The sequence below is a fragment of the Helianthus annuus genome, chromosome 3 (assembly GCF_002127325.2).
Source record: "Helianthus annuus cultivar XRQ/B chromosome 3, HanXRQr2.0-SUNRISE, whole genome shotgun sequence".
In the NCBI taxonomy this organism is placed as follows: domain Eukaryota; kingdom Viridiplantae; phylum Streptophyta; class Magnoliopsida; order Asterales; family Asteraceae; genus Helianthus; species Helianthus annuus.
The window spans coordinates 27,917,273-27,933,446 of NC_035435.2; the positions used below are offsets into that span (position 1 = coordinate 27,917,273).

At 35.9% G+C, this 16,174-nt stretch overlaps 1 protein-coding gene across 1 annotated transcript; it reads right to left on the bottom strand.

Moving 5' to 3' along the window:
* Positions 1-7,632: 7,632 nt before the first annotated feature.
* On the bottom strand, positions 7,633-10,678 carry LOC110928912. Its single transcript, XM_022171961.2, has 5 exons — positions 10,506-10,678; positions 8,778-8,851; positions 8,598-8,701; positions 8,457-8,522; positions 7,633-8,164 (listed from the first exon to the last, which is right to left on the bottom strand). Exons 1-5 carry the CDS (start codon positions 10,571-10,573, stop codon positions 7,904-7,906), a joined length of 573 nt encoding a protein of 190 aa, XP_022027653.1. The 5' UTR covers positions 10,574-10,678; the 3' UTR covers positions 7,633-7,903.
* Between the last annotated feature and the right edge of the window lie 5,496 nt (positions 10,679-16,174).

Here is a 16,174-nt window from a genome sequence, read left to right on the forward strand (position 1 = left end):
AGTGAGAGTGAATGAAATACTTGTACCTGAATTCTCTTATTTATAGCAGAAGGTTTTGGCGCCAAAAATATAATGGAGGAGATAACGGAATCTTCTTTTCCGTTTGCAGTTAACTCCCCATCCATGCACACAGATCGCAAATTGATCAATGGCTGGGGAGATGCCACGTTGAAAGTAACCTGATCTAGATCTGCATGTAAATTGTGCCATCATCGTGATTTAGATGAATGCTCTAGATGTTGCCACGTCACATTCCGTTACAATCGAATGAGGCCATGCACGATTGGCCATTTAATGCTTCTAGAGGATCTGCAGCTGTGAGCCCTTGATCGGCTGGCACGTGTCCAGTTGGTTATAACAGAAAAGATTCATTTTATTCAAGTCCTTATTTCTTCATGCGCGCGGACATGTTTGAGACTTGTCTTAGTCGTTAAATCTTCAAGCTTAACTGTATCCTTGCGCGGGCTCGCGCAAGGGTGTTAAATGAATATTTGTCTTTCCTATCTCCGGCACATGGTCACTAAGGATTGATCTTCCCAAATCTTATTTAGACCAGCTGCGGACATGTTTGAGACTTGTCTTAGTCGTTAAATCTTCTGCTTAAGATGATCTTGAAGTATAATCATGGTATGGTCCTTTACACCTGCGCATGGTTTTTGGGACCATACCCCTTCAAGAATAATGACTAAGTACGTTGGGCTTTAATCACTTATACACTAAGGTATCATCTACTTGTGCCTTTTAATCCATACGTCAATACTAACCAAGACAACTATCGAAACGCCGACAAAAATGAGCAGGTCGTCACGGTACTCTTTGATTTTTTTAAACATTATAGTTTATACGATATGACAAGAATACAACAACAACAACCGTACCCTGTAAATCCCACAAATAGCAAGGCTATTGGTAGGGTCTGAGGATGGTGACATGTAGGCGCACCTTACCTCTATCTATAAGGATAGAGAGCCTGTTTCCAAAGAGACCCCAGCTCCAAAGACAAACACAAGACCAATGAGAAACACCCCCCCCCCAAAAAAATACGGAAAAAATACTACATAACAAAAGAATCAATACGGAATGTGACAAACGGTACTTAACGCCTCTTAATTGCGCGATTAACAAACGTCTAGGACGATAATAAAGAGTGTTTAGGCACAAATTAAATTAATTAGGCCTTTGGAGTGCCTAGTAACTTCTAACCGGCTTTACAGTGCGCGAATGGAGATTTGCGGAAAAAATCTACTAAACGCTGAACAGTAACGAACGGAAACCGAACAGAATACTGACAACGCCGACAAGCATGAATTTTCTACGAATATTCTATACTTAAAAAAATTGTTTTTCGATTTTTTTTTGTACTTTCGAAATATCACGAACGCATATCGATCGAAAAAACGTGACTACAAGAACGCACCGATAACGAACACGCAAACACCGACTACTGACCCTAATATACGTGTTTTTTTTACCCTAAATAAATACTTTACGACATCTCACGAAGTTCGGGTGCGAAAATGGGCCTCAGAGTGGTTGGGCTCGGGTTACAAGGAAAACAAGGGTGTGCGGTCTCGGTTCGGGTTCAGTCAAACTTAGTCAACACGGGTCAAAAGCTCGGGTCTCGTTGTTCGTGGTTCGGGTTTATGAGGAACAAGCAGATTTTTGGTGTTTTGGGTCAAACCCGGTCAACTCGGTCAGTTTGGGTATCTCGGGTCAAACCCCGGTCAACATGGTCAATGCGATCAACTACGGTCATATTCTGTCAACGGGTCAACACGAGACTTGGCAAAATTTTAACGACGCGAAATATAATATATTGTTTACATAAATATTACTTTAACGCGAAGCCAAGCTCTAAACCGACCGATAATGAAACCATATATTAACAACCGAACCGGCGTATATAACTTGCGTATGTTAGTTAATGACCGAAACGAAACGACTCGACTCCGCGTTTCATGACAAGCCACCACCTTACCATCCCTTTTGTTTTATTATTTGTTTTGTCAAATTATAGTCATGGTACCATACCCTCCATGTATTCTCAATATTATTACTTCCTTGTACTATACAATCACACTTGAATATGAATGATTATTTAAATACTAGCACATGTGCTTATTACTTGAGTGTGTAGAGTTTTATTAGTCAAACAAGGCAATCTTTCTTTGCTTCTTGACATATCCAACGTCCATCCCCACCATACCACTTTCAAGTTTCATCATTTATTTTTTTTTGTGTGAAAATATCTTAAAATCTTGGTTTCTTTTCCTATAAAAAAAAGCCAACTCTTAGACCTGCAAGAGCTTTTATAGCACATATCATCCCACAAATATCTATTGGCTCTCTCTTTAAACAATCATCATACCTCCCTCACTTGAAGGTTTTGCAAGTCTCTCATTCTACAAGTTTTGTCCTTGGTATGATTCCTTTTCGATTCCTACCATGTTTTATTATGCAATTTATATTATTATGGATCAAGTCATAATCACCCAACAATTTACTAGTTCTTAGTTAGAGTTTTAAAAACTAAGGGCATGTTTGGGTAAGCTTATTGAAACAATTTATTGACTTATTGGCTTTTTGGAAAAGTCAGGATTTTGTGACTTATTGACTTATTGACTTTTCCCCCTCACATACACCCTCTTTGCCAAACATCATTTTAGAGCTTATGACTTTTCAAAAAGCCAATAAGTCAATAAGTTGTTTCAAAAAGCTTACCCAAACATGCCCTAAAGATGCAAGAATTTCTCTAAAATAGACTCATAAGTGTATATCATATGTCTTCATCCATACTATAATTTTATGTTTATATACTTGGTTTAATCTTATATAAACATTCAACTTTGAAAGACTACACATGCCATATGGAGGCTCGAGATTTACACAAAATTTGATTTGTAATTCTATTAAACACCTTACTAGTTAAAAAAAAAAAAAAGGTTATTACATGTACGTACACTATTTTTGAAGTTGATATTTTGATAAAATCATTCCAAATGGTTTATGTGTTTCTTAAAGTATATATGTGTTTATATAAATGTTTACACCTTATTTCAAGAAACTAAAGAAAGGGTTTCTTACTAGTGTATATTTTGTTAATAAGGGTATAGATTCAAACTCGTTGTTAATGGCATAATTGTCACAAAGAAAATGACTGATTTTATGTCATGGTTAAATTCCTAGCTAAATTCTAGTAGCAATATATAAAAGCATTTTTGTATAAATATATGTATCAGTGTAATGGCCAGTCTATGAAAAGTAAACTATACATATATATATATTTTTTTGATATATAAAAATACACATATGGTTGGATAACCCTAGAGACAACAAAATTATTGTAGTGATAATTATATGAATATGTATTTGTTTGGCCATCTTTTTCTAAAAATAAAAATATATTTAACTACCAAACTAGACAGAACCCCTAAGAAGTATGTATTGGTTCCTTTGTTAGTTTTGTACTTGACCATTTGGTGTTAAACTACCATCCGTTTTCAAAGTCAAAATATGATTGTTTAAATGAAGTTATTTTTCTTAAAAATAAATATATAAATATATTTATTTGACAAACTAACCGTGTCCGAGTTACAACGTATGATAGTTTTATACACCCGAACACGGATTTCAAAGTTGGGTACTAACACAAGTCATGGCTTCATGCATGGTGTATATTATATATTTCATAGAAAATATAAATATATTTTCAAGAAACGTAAACAAATCACCAACGGTTCTCTATGTTTCAAATGCTCATATTTTTCAAGTATTCACGACGAGTCTAGTTAGTTGGGTGAACTTGACACATAACCAACTTGGATGCTTGAAACATTGTATAGACCTTAAGATGTCCTTTATTCTTTAGGGCACCAATAGGAGGGTTCACATAGACACGGACCTTGCCATTTACAATTTGCTTTGCCACATTTGTTTGCGCATCAGGTGAGTTCATAACCCTCACTTTTTACGGTTTTACATTTTTGTAAATGTTTTCGGGGGTGGGAAGACATGCAAGTTTTTGCAAAAGAAAACACTATTTCGATGAACGAAAACACATATTTATAAACCATGTTGCAAATGAATTTCAACAAACTCGAAAGGTTTACGAAATGTTTATACTAAACATACCGGTTTTACAAAACAAACGCGTATTTTCGCAAACGTGCATGATTTTCATGACTAGTGACGAGAATGTCCTAGTTACAACAACGGGTCTGGGTTGGCCTGCGTACGAAAAACGAGACAACTCAGTGAGATCATGTCCCCCTTTTCTTTCAACGTTTTGGTTTACAACTTTCGGGGGGAAATACATGTCAAACTTAGGTATGATTAAGTTATGGAATGAACTCTTAGATCATGTGAGCATAGGCTGTAACTGAGGTGCCATTAATCCTTTTGAGGACCAAGGAACAAAGGTTAGATCTAATGGGTACGGGCGAGCCCCACTCACGGTCCATGGGTGACCACTTAGAGTGCTGTTGTGTCCAACGTCGAGAGTTCGACACTTAAATTGCCTACGCGGGTTGAGTACCTCCTATGTCGTCGCATATATTAATGTCCTCGCGAAACATTAATGATCAACATGTTCATAGACGCTTTACATACCAACTTACAACACTATAACTTTCAAATGTTTTTAATATTCATTTGACGCAAACTCGTAATACATGTATTTACAAACTTTGATAATGTTTTCAACTTATGTACAAGTAAGAGGACGTGTTGGTCCTGCTTACAAATACTCTTTTGGACTCGGCCCATTCTCTCTCGTGCAATGCACGAAGACTCTTGTGGGCTAGACCCACAATTTTCATATAACATGCCAAGAAACTGATTTTACTAAATTTTCTCCACAGCTTTTAAACCGGTATACAAAAAGATTTGTTTAAAATCTTTTTAAAACAAACTATGAACTCGCTCAACTTTATGTTGACTTTTTCGCATGTTTCTTTCTCAGGTTACATTTTCAAAATTATGGAACGGTTGGAATAGGAGAACCCATGGGATTTCGAGTACTTAGCAGGCGTTCATTGTTTAGAAGTTTTAGCTTATTTGCTTCCGCTGTGCAATGAAGATACCGGTCCAGTCACGCCAAGCTCTGATATTTCGGGGTGTGACAAAGGCAACATAGAGAAATATAGCAGATTTATAGACTTACAAGACCCTATATAATCACATATGAAAAACACAAACTACAAAGATCCACCTATAGTTTACAGAAATCAACGTCTTTATCCCAATCTTCAAATGTAAAGATCCTCTTCTCTAAAAGTCCTTAATCTTAATTCTACGCCTCCATAAACCCCTATCCTGGACCATGTCACCGGAGAGGTGTAACTCTAGCAAATCCTGCCTAATTCGCTCATCCCAATTCATCTTAGGCCTACCTCAACTCCTCCTCCCTTCCACAATTAAGCCTTCCGCTGCTCTAACCGGCGTTGTCGACTGCCTCCTCTTTACATGCCCAAACCATCTCAATCTCCCCTCTTTTATCTTATCTGATATAACAATTACTCCTAACATTTCCCTAAAAACCTTATTTCTTATTCGGTCGAACCTTGTGTGCCCATATATCCACCGTAGCATCCTCATTTCTGCTACCTCCATCTTACGCCCTTGTGTCTTTTTTATGGACCGACAGTCTGTCCCATACAACATAGCAGGTCTAATCGCAACCCCTATAAAATTTTCATTTTTTATTTTAATTATAAACGAATTGACAGGTCGACATGTTTGGTTAAGTGTGTTTAACATGTCAGCTTGAACCCGACTCGTTTACTTAAACAAATTAAATAGTCAAACCTTGAATCATTAAGCATGTTAGAAATGAACTCGGAACTATATTATTTTGCATGTCATGTCAGGAATTATCACCCCTAGTTATACTTATAGCACTAACTGCGCTTTCAAAAACAGGAAACCTAGATGTGTTGGCTAAGTCGATTGGACTAGCCAAACCATGCAAAAACGGATTTGTGTTGGTGACTGGTTCGAACAGGGTTTTTTTTTTCTGTTCAAATTCGTTAGTTTATATTACGTTAAGAAATAATAAGATGGTTCTTGAATATCATAAATGTAAACAAATGCATATGCATATTTATACGACCAATTTCTAAATCTAATTCAACCTAATTTTTCATACCGTAATAAACTCTAAACCGTCTAGTCAATTGATTTACTTCACTTTAAGCGATTTAAACAGTTATATAAACATCCATTAAGACCATCCGCAATCAGTGGTTTTTGGAGTCACTTACGGGGTAGACATGAAAAAGAAAGGTGGAGAGACTGGAGATGCGACAAGAAGGAGGATGCACTTCGTGGTCATGGAGCGTCCATCAAGAAGAGAAGTCATGTCTATGAGAGGGTAAGAGAGAGAAAGGGGCAGCATCCATGAAGAAGAAAAGTCGTTTGTGGGACAGAAGCCAAGTAAGCCTAATGTGGCCTCTTTTGTGACAAAGAACACTTTAATAACAATAGCTATTTACTATATCTTAAAGATAAAGGTGGGTGGACCTTTCTCTATTGACCCCAACTTTGGACAATATTCAGTATTAACCCTCAAAGTTTTTATATGAGGCACATTCACTATTAATCCTCAAACTTTTGACAACATTCATTATTAATTCTTAAACTTTTGACATGAAACACAATTATCTCTCATTTTTTAAGTAAGTTACACATTCAATTCTAACTTTTGATAATTGATAACTTTGACCCTCCAATCTTTGCTACTTAATAACTTGACACCCCCTTTTGTTTAAATTACTTTTACGACCTTCTCCACTTCTAACTTTTGTTAATCGATAACTTTGACCCTCCAACCTTTTCTACTTAATAACTTGACACCTCATTTTGTTTAAATTAATTTTACGACTTTATACAGCAATGTGCGACACATTATTACACTTTTTTTATCTATGCCTAACCACGTAAATATCTGAATTATTTTTACGACTTTACACGCCTAACCACGTAAATGTCTAAATTACTTTTACGACTTTACACCACTATCTAATATTTTTACGACTTTTACAACGCAACGTCCAAAATATACACCTTTTTATCTATGTCTAATGACGTTAATGTCATGAGCGTAACGTGTATAACAAAGTAAAAAATGTTTAATGTGGCGTGCATACACCACACGTTAATGTCATCATCGTTACACGTGTAATGAAGTCACAAACGTGACTTTACCGCCGCAACGCACGACACAAGTCAAAATTCTAGTTCTCTTATAGAAATCATATAATTTAGATAACCCCTTGTAAAGTCTTTTGTTATAGTTGATTTCTTTTGTTATAGTTTATTTAAGGCTAAAAGGTGTGGTCATGACCCTCCACATAGGTGTCATGTCACCCACCTCTAGTTCACTATCTAAAACCACTACCCTAAGTGTGTAGTCATGACCAAAACCACTATCCCCTTTATTTTTTTAATATATTTTTGTCTCAAAATCATCAAATGAGAGGGCCGTGGTAAACGTGGTTCAATCCACGCGAACCACCATAAATCAAGGAGGCCAGGAGGGGGTGATGTACCGTTTGATTAATGGTCCTATGGGGCAAATAATATCCCAATCCACGCCCCCACACCCTACAGCGTATATAAATAACAAATGGTATATTTTCCAATTGGAGGCACAAACAAACTTTAATCCAATAACCAATATAACTCATCTCCATAGTTAAACACTTCTGAATTACAAAATTAATCAAAATTGTTACACATGTTCCGACCAAAGGCGGGCGATCTTCAACACTCGGTGAGGTTACGCGGGGACAAACTTGAAGTTGAACTGCATGGGCTTACTCAGCCATAAGTCGAGAACCACGATCACCTGTAATCTTTACACTCTTAGAATTATCAAGTTGAAAATATGAAATTAATTGCAAGTTTAGATCCAAATGCTAGCGAAAGCTTCCTCAAGGGCTCGTTTTCTGCTTATTTCTAAGCTCCAACCACCAGCTTTCCCGCCTCGTTCTGCTTTTAGTCTCATCGTTTCTTCGTCATCCATATGATATGCATGCAGGTCATCCCCGGAACCCATTGGGAGCGGTTGTGTGGGTCGGGGTTGCGGGATTGTTCCTCCGGCAACTGCAGGGACATAATGCCCGTCTGAGGTTGCCACCCCGAATTGAGAGGCTGGGCCTGTGGTCTGACATGATATGAAACGAATAAATAGTTGAATATATAGAAGGTAAAGAAAACATTAAATGGGTCAAACAGGTTAAACGGGTCAAAAGACTCCTGTGTCAAAAGTCAGTTCGGATCCAATGGAGCTTCCACTAGTTCCCTACCAGACCCATTTAGCCTGTTACCAACCCACCCATTTTTCCAACTCTATTGTCTACCACCAAAAAGTGACCATATCAATCTACATGATAAGAAGTCAAACCAAATTTGACCAGGTTTCAAAACTAGAAATCAGCAGGAACAGGAAGACCAACCATATCAACATCAGTCTGTACGGGTTGTCCCTTGCTTGCTGCAAGCGCTGCTGCAAATTCTTCAGCCTGATTGACCAATAAATATTAATAAGTCATTACAATGTGAGACAACAAAACCCAATGATTCGCCATTTGACAAACCTTACGAGCTTGAGCGTTCATTATTTGTTCTGCATTTTCTCTTTGGTACTGACCAATCCTTGCTTCAATAGCCGGTACGTCTATTCCTTCAACCAAGTTTACAGCTGAAACAAAGGGATGCAAGTGAAAATGGCGTTCTTTTCTTAGCTCGGGTATAGTGAAAGATAGAGATGAACTTACTCATGTCCTCAACTTCCTCTAAGTAGTCGTTATAATCTCTTAATGATGGAAAATCCTCCACTCGTTTATTAAATCTGTAAAATTATAACATAATAATATTATGCAAAATGAGGATCACAAACTGATGACTTTTTAGTACTGAAGTAAACATCAAATTGTGGTACATGTAACATCTAAGATCAAAGGCGCAAATTGCTCCGGAAGTTGGTGCAAATTTGGTAATTTACTAACGTCAATATATTAAAATCCCAATAGTAGCAACATTCGGCCCCTCATACCAACTAATATCGTCCTCAAGTGAAGACTTCTCAAAAGGTCACCACCCATCCTAGAATTACCTACCAACCAATCGCGCGTAAACTTTCTAGAGGTCTTTAATCCCAACAATAGCAACATTCGGCCCCTCATACCAACCAATATTGTCCCTAAGTGATAGGTCACCCATCCTGGAATTACTCCCACCCAATCGCGCTTAACCTTTCTAATGCCTAAATCCCAATAATTAGCAACATGCGGCCCCTCATACAAATTAATATTGTCGAGTGAGAGATCACCCATCCTGGAACTAGGGCTGTCCAAATCGCTCGTCACTCGCTCGGATAATGCTCAGAATATGATTGTTCAGTTTGGTTCGGTTTGCAAACGAGCCAAGCGCGAGCAAAGGTCCACTCGGCTCGGTTCGGCTATTTTACTAATTTATTATATATGTAATTATATATGCACACACAAATTACATGTATATTCATATTTTATACATACCGCTCTATTAGATTTGACCCAATGTATGCAAATATGCAATTAAATCTATACATACTAGCCTAATCAAACCAATATAGAATTTAACACTAAAATTAAAACTAAAACTCTAAGCGGTCTCTAATCCCAACAATAGCAACACTTCACACCTCATACCAACTAATATTGTCCCCGAGTGGGAGGTCACCCATCATGAAATTACTCCCACCCAATCACACTTAACCTTTCTAGATGTATGAGGTATCTAAATCCCAACACTAGCAATATTCGGCCCCTCATACCAACTAATAATGTCCCCCGAGTGGGAGGTCACCCATCGGAATAACTCCCAACCAATCACGCTTAACCTTTCTAGAGACATGAGGTATCTAAATCTCAACAGTAGAACATTCGGTCCCTCATACCAACTAATATTGTCCGCGTGTGAGAGGTCACCCATCATAGAATTCTTCCACCCAATTGCGCTTAACTATGGAGTTCTCTTCTCATCCACATCCAATGCACCAAAAACGCTTAGTGCCATTTGAGGCAGGGCATTCCTTATTCAATATCTACGTTGTGAACGGAACAATGTGAAATGCGCCTAACGTATCATGCGCACCCTCAGTTTCTCACAACAAACAACATTTTCTAAATTTGCTACTTGTGCTCTTACATCTTTTTTTTTTTTTTTTTTTTTTTTTTTTCACATTGTCCTTTCTCCTACTACCATTACCATTTAGATCAAGAACTTTAATCCACCAAAGATGAAAACTTCCATCAATTTTTTTTAAAACAAATTTGTGTGAATTCATCTATAATTTACACTTTTACTCAAACCTATAGAATGAAAACGGTAAGAACAATCATATAGAATGCAATAGAGTAGAAGCGATTAGTTAGTTTCTACGCAGTACGTCACAATTTACATTATGAACCCTAAAATTGAATCGATAGGAAAATTGAGGAGGAGAAGAGAGTTGAAATAGTTACATGTTGCCGATACGTTTACGGATGGTCATCTCCTTAGCGAAGGAGTTGGTACCGGAAGCCACCACCATGTTTTGTTGTTTCCGGTAGGATGCGGCGGAGCACGGCGGAGGTTGAGGACCGGCAGAGGGCAATTGGATTCAGGAGATCCTTTTTTTCAAGCTTTTTTAATGGTTATTTTTTATTTTATTTTTTATATAAAATATATATATATATAAAAGACATTTTCCGTGACAAATATGAGGAGTCATAGAAACTAGTTTAAGTAACAAACAAAGATAATCTATAAAGAGTGTGTTTGAGATTGCTTCTGTTTTTCTTCTTTTCTCTTTTCTCATCTCCTTTTTTTAAAAATCACAACCATCTAACCTTTCCCTTTTCTTCTTTTCAAACCATAAAACTACTCCTTAACACATTATCTAAACACAACAAAAATGACTTATTAACTTATAAGAAATTAAAAGGTTAAAAGTAGCCCAAAATAAGCAATCCCAAACACCCACATTAAGTGGACACAAAGGAAAACGAACGTGAAGAGTGTACAACCACAAAATAATATAAAATAAAACTGATAGAGTGGTAAAAGATGAAATGGTGTCATTTCAATGCAAAAGTAAACGATAAGCAACATTGGAGGAAAGTGTTATAACATTTAAACATGTAAGCCCTACATCAAATAGTACTTTACCCGTTCGTAGACGGGAATATTAACGTCATAATGTAAGTGCTACATCAAATCATGTTGGCTACAAAAATCATGTTGCTTAAAAAATGAAAAAATAAAAACAAAAACATAAATAAACAACAAACATCATCCGAATTGTTTTAAACCCACTATTATTTTACATGCTGCTACGATGCTTCTTCCACATTTTACTTCTTTAACCACCAACTTTTCCCTTTTTTAAATCTTTTCCATATGCAAATGCCTTTTTCATTCATATTCTATGCATGATAGTTTCTTGTAGTTAGTGTCTTTGACTATATTGAATTTGACTCCCTTTTGTAACTTCATCAATAATCTATCCCAAAACCGCAGCTTGTCATCACAATGATTATCAAGATATCAACCCGTATATTTCACCCCCTAACCAAACAGGTTAAAAGAATCAATACTAACATATAAAGGTTCGACTCAAATAATATGTTTGACTCGTTTACTGAAAACAACAATTTTTAATCTTTTGCTTATATGATAACTTCGACCCATTTACTAAAAACAACTAATAACATATTTACTAAAATTGTAATTTTGACCCGATCACTAAAAATGGTGAGTTTGACCCATTTATTAAAAGCGATGAGTTAGGCCCGCTAATTGAAGTAGCATACATTCTGACCCCCAAATTAAAAATGAAAACTTGACCCATTTAAAGGAGAAGCACACACAATGCTAACAGGAAGCACAAATACACTATAAGGAAAAGTTATTCCACAATGACAATAAAGTTAACAAATAGAGAATTTAGAAAACATTATTCACATAGTTGAGACCATTTAGGTTCACGTATCGGCTTATATACAGTTTGGAAAAGACCATTATCATCATCATGTGTGAAGGGTACTTTACCTTAACGTGATCCTTGACAAAGCAAGCATGCATGCTGCGTTAGCCTCAGTACCATGGTCATGACCATTTGGCTGTCAAAAGGTTACCACTTAAAAAAGTTACAATCTTTTGGGCAAAATAAGATAAAAGACTTCATAATACACTAACAAAAAGACAGAAATCTAATGATATATTAGTATTACTTGCAAAGATAACCCTGTTAAAGAGGATGGCCAAATGGAAACCCACCAAGCCCCGCATTCCGAATTCGATCGTAATTTGAACAAAAACACACCAATAAATTACCATATTTAAATACAATCCTTTTTATTCTTACAAGAAAATACTCGAACCATCAATTTTGTCTTTGCCCCATGATAAGTTGGAATAGAACACAAAAACACTTAGTTCAACATTTTTCGCATGCATCTGACATAATATGCAAAAACATTTAAGTTTCTTTACAGTTTTGAAGCACAATGTAAATTTAATTTAATAAAGGAGGGTACCGGTCAATAAAATATATAATTCGGAAGTGCTGATTGGAGTTTATGCAAATTTATTAAAACTATTGCAAATTAATGAAAACTCTATTAAATACCCGAGAAACCCAAAATAATACTTTAGCAAACTTCATAGACACCTCATGGAAAGTTTGATGAGCAAACTCAGTTATAAAGTTGTAGTGTAAGAAGCAGCCATCGCAACATAAAGAATCGAACAAAAGAAACCAATTATCTAGTTACATTTGACTGGTGACATAATTGAGCCATGTAACTTTACCTAGAACAACAATAAAGATAATCAGTAGTCCTCAAGGCCCCCTAATTTCCATTTTGTATCTTTTGATGAAAGAAATGAGAGCACTTTGCTGATCTGGAAGAGTGAGATGTATGAAAGCAGATGTATGAAAGCAAATGTGTTTTCAGTTCAATAGATAATCCATTGCAATCATAAAACTGATCCTATGAACTCTGCGCTTCTTGAACATGTGGTTTCTTAATTGTGTATTCATGTCTTCAATTTGAAATTTAATAAACGTCGTTTCTATAGACATCTGCCCAAGATATGGCAACACTATCTCCCTGCCAAAAGAAATACACTCGTCATGCAGGTCTCTTTGTTGAATGATCAAATAAAATTCCATCTTTTGCAAAAATAAAATAAAACCCCAAAGTGAAAAATTCACCTTGAATACTTTCATAGTCGAATTAGTGACTTCTACCACCTCAAATCTCCAATTCTTTTTCCCCGAAGCATTTTTAATATTTCAATGAAAATTCTGAACTATCACATGAAGTAGTCCATTGAAATCAGTGAAGCTTCATCCTTAGACCACCTGTTGCAAATTAAAAACTAAATTTCATAAGCAAGATTTGGCGTTATGCTCAAAAACACTGTAATCATCAATGATTGTGTTCACCTGCTCAAACTTCCAAAATGCAATATCTTACATTTGCATCATCCTTAGGTAGTATAGACTTTAACAACAGATTATGCGCAGATTTTGTTATCTTTTAGGGCTTGTCCAGTTCCTTGCTTATGATGGCCTTCATGTCTTTCTCTTCTTCATAATCACCCACGAATGATTTCAAACTATCAATTGAAATTTAATAACCTCTTTTTTAAGTGAGTGATCCCATTAGTGTCTGTATTGATAAGAAGCCTCTTGAAATATATGAAAAACCTGCAAAACATAAAATAATTTTGCAAGTACATAATAAGATTAAAATATATAAATATGTATTAAGCATATCAATATATTTTAGAAATAAAAATAAGATGAGAAACATAAAAGAAATCCTCTACAAATGAAATGGGTCCAGCGGGCATAACAAAATATAGCATTTACATATGAATATATTAAGGAAAAACAAAGATGAGAACCTCGAGAACTCTTGGCGGTTTCAATTCTCCATGGCCTTTCCCTCTAGTGGTTTCTTGGGTTCATCACCATTGCTAGTTGCTACATGGTTCACCCTCGGGTAACTTATTGAAATAAATGGTACCCGTATCCACCGGTGAAGGTAGGCAATAAAACTATGTAACATAGTAGACAAAGAAATCCGAGACAAAAAGTCAAGAACTTAAGATGTCAACTTACCACAAAAGCAAAGATCCCTATGTTAACTCAATACCGATACCGTATGAAACAGTTAGACTCTTGACTAATTACAAATATATTGATCTTACCTAAAGAGTTCTTACCTGTGATATTTCAAAGAAATCATGGTAAGGCAATTCCAGTGCTTGGATGGACATAATATTTCTTGGGGTTGGTTGTGTTAACCTTCAACGACATGAAAAGGAACTTGTGAAACTTTTTGCAAAACTAATAAACCAAAAAAACAGTAAAGAAAGTTAAATCACTATGAGATGAAAGTTAAAAATTAATAATAAAGCACCTTTATACTTATGTATATAGTTATATCACTTTTGTCTCTTGAATCAATCACTTTCAAAGCAAGAGGGTGCATCTCAACTCATAATGTCATCATCATCAGCCTTGGTAAAACTGGTTCCTCTTTGTACCAGTGAAATTTATCCCTAACAAAACCAGTGAAAAACTGTAAAGTGTCAACTATCAAAATAATATTCTCAAATTTATCACCTTCCATGAAACTAAATCTCTTTTTGGCATTTTGTCGAACACCTAGCGAGCAAGAGAACATGTTCACCAAGCATCATATATCTTTGTGCTCTATGGAAGTGACTCACTCAAATACAAAATCAACTCAACCAAATAAAAAACATCAACAAACACCATCTAAATTCAACAGTTCACATATATTGTAATATAAGCAACATATAATTTTCAATAAGAACGGAACCTGAAAATAATTCTGTCTCTGCATCTTCAAATCAGAATTAAACCCAGATCTCATACGAACCAGATTTCAAATAGAAACATTATACGGGTGCAATGTGTAGAAATTCGTAGTCTTCCCCTTTGTAGGTCGTCTATAATTTCAAAGAGCTCCAAACAGATCAAACAGGTGGCCATTGCTATTGACGTGGTGATTGTAGGATATATTGCTCTCTTGTTGCTCCTGACGATGGATTATCGGAGTATTGGATAGTCAGCAACATTATGACGGAAAGGATTTAGAGCATTACGAGAACAGGAGCAGAACAATGGTTTTGAGGAGTTTGAATAAGGTTCTCTGATTTAAAGCATACATGGGAGTTGGAACACTTAGAACGTGGACCGGAGGAGTTGGAGAAATCAAAACTGCAAATGACAAAACCCATGATCCTTGTAAGAAACGTAATTTATGGAGAACATGGAAGAAAGAGTGGAGGCTAGAAAACTGCCGCTAACCACCATGGGAGCAGTTAAAAAATGGAGTTTAAATGGACAGGATTTCATCTTAGCAAAATCTAAGGGTCAAGAATGATTTAGAAGTTGGTTAGACTTAATGGGTTCGATATATATATATATAATTAACATGTAGGCATCATATTTTTTTATTTAGCCATGATGTCTTGGACTTAGGCATGATGTTTGGGTTGTTTTGGTAAGAAAAAACATCAAACATAACAATTTTAGACACAATGCAATGGATTCTAGGCATGTAAGGCACAACTTTTTTTTGAACGGCTATTTCATAAAACAGGGCGTCTAGCAAGACGATAGACCCAAAAAAAAAAACATCCACAAAACATTACAAAATAAAGTTACACGAATTTCTCCATGATAACTCCTTACACGAAGACCTATTCTTTATCCATAACTATCCTAGCGACTTTATATCTTCAATAATCTTCACGATATTTTGTTTCCTTGTTTGAGAAAATTAGCTCGTTTCTCGCTTTCCACATACTCCAACAAGCCGTCAATTTTAAGGCACAACTAAAACACACTAATTAACACTTAAAATTCATTACTTAACGTTCTTGGACATGGTGTTTAAGTTTTAAGCTTAGAATTCATTGTATTGTGTCTTAAATTGTTATCTTTAATATTTTTCTTGCCAAAACAACCCAAAACATCATGCCTAAGTCGAAAACATGATGCTTATACGCCAATTCCTATGTCTTCTCACACTTTTCACGAAAAATGTTTTTTTTTTACAGAATGTTCCATTAGCATATTTGGATCATTGGAGTATTATCGTGTCAT

Excerpts from the sequence above, each read along its gene's own strand:
- LOC110928912 (XM_022171961.2), bottom strand. The coding sequence starts at position 10,573 with ATGGTGGTGGCTTCCGGTACCAACTCCTTCGCTAAGGAGATGACCATC. Across the intron at positions 8,523-8,597 it reads TGAACGCTCAAGCTCGTAAG|GCTGAAGAATTTGCAGCAGC; the intron begins GTTTGTCAAATG and ends TTGGTCAATCAG. Across the intron at positions 8,165-8,456 it reads TACAGACTGATGTTGATATG|ACCACAGGCCCAGCCTCTCA; the intron begins GTTGGTCTTCCT and ends ATATCATGTCAG.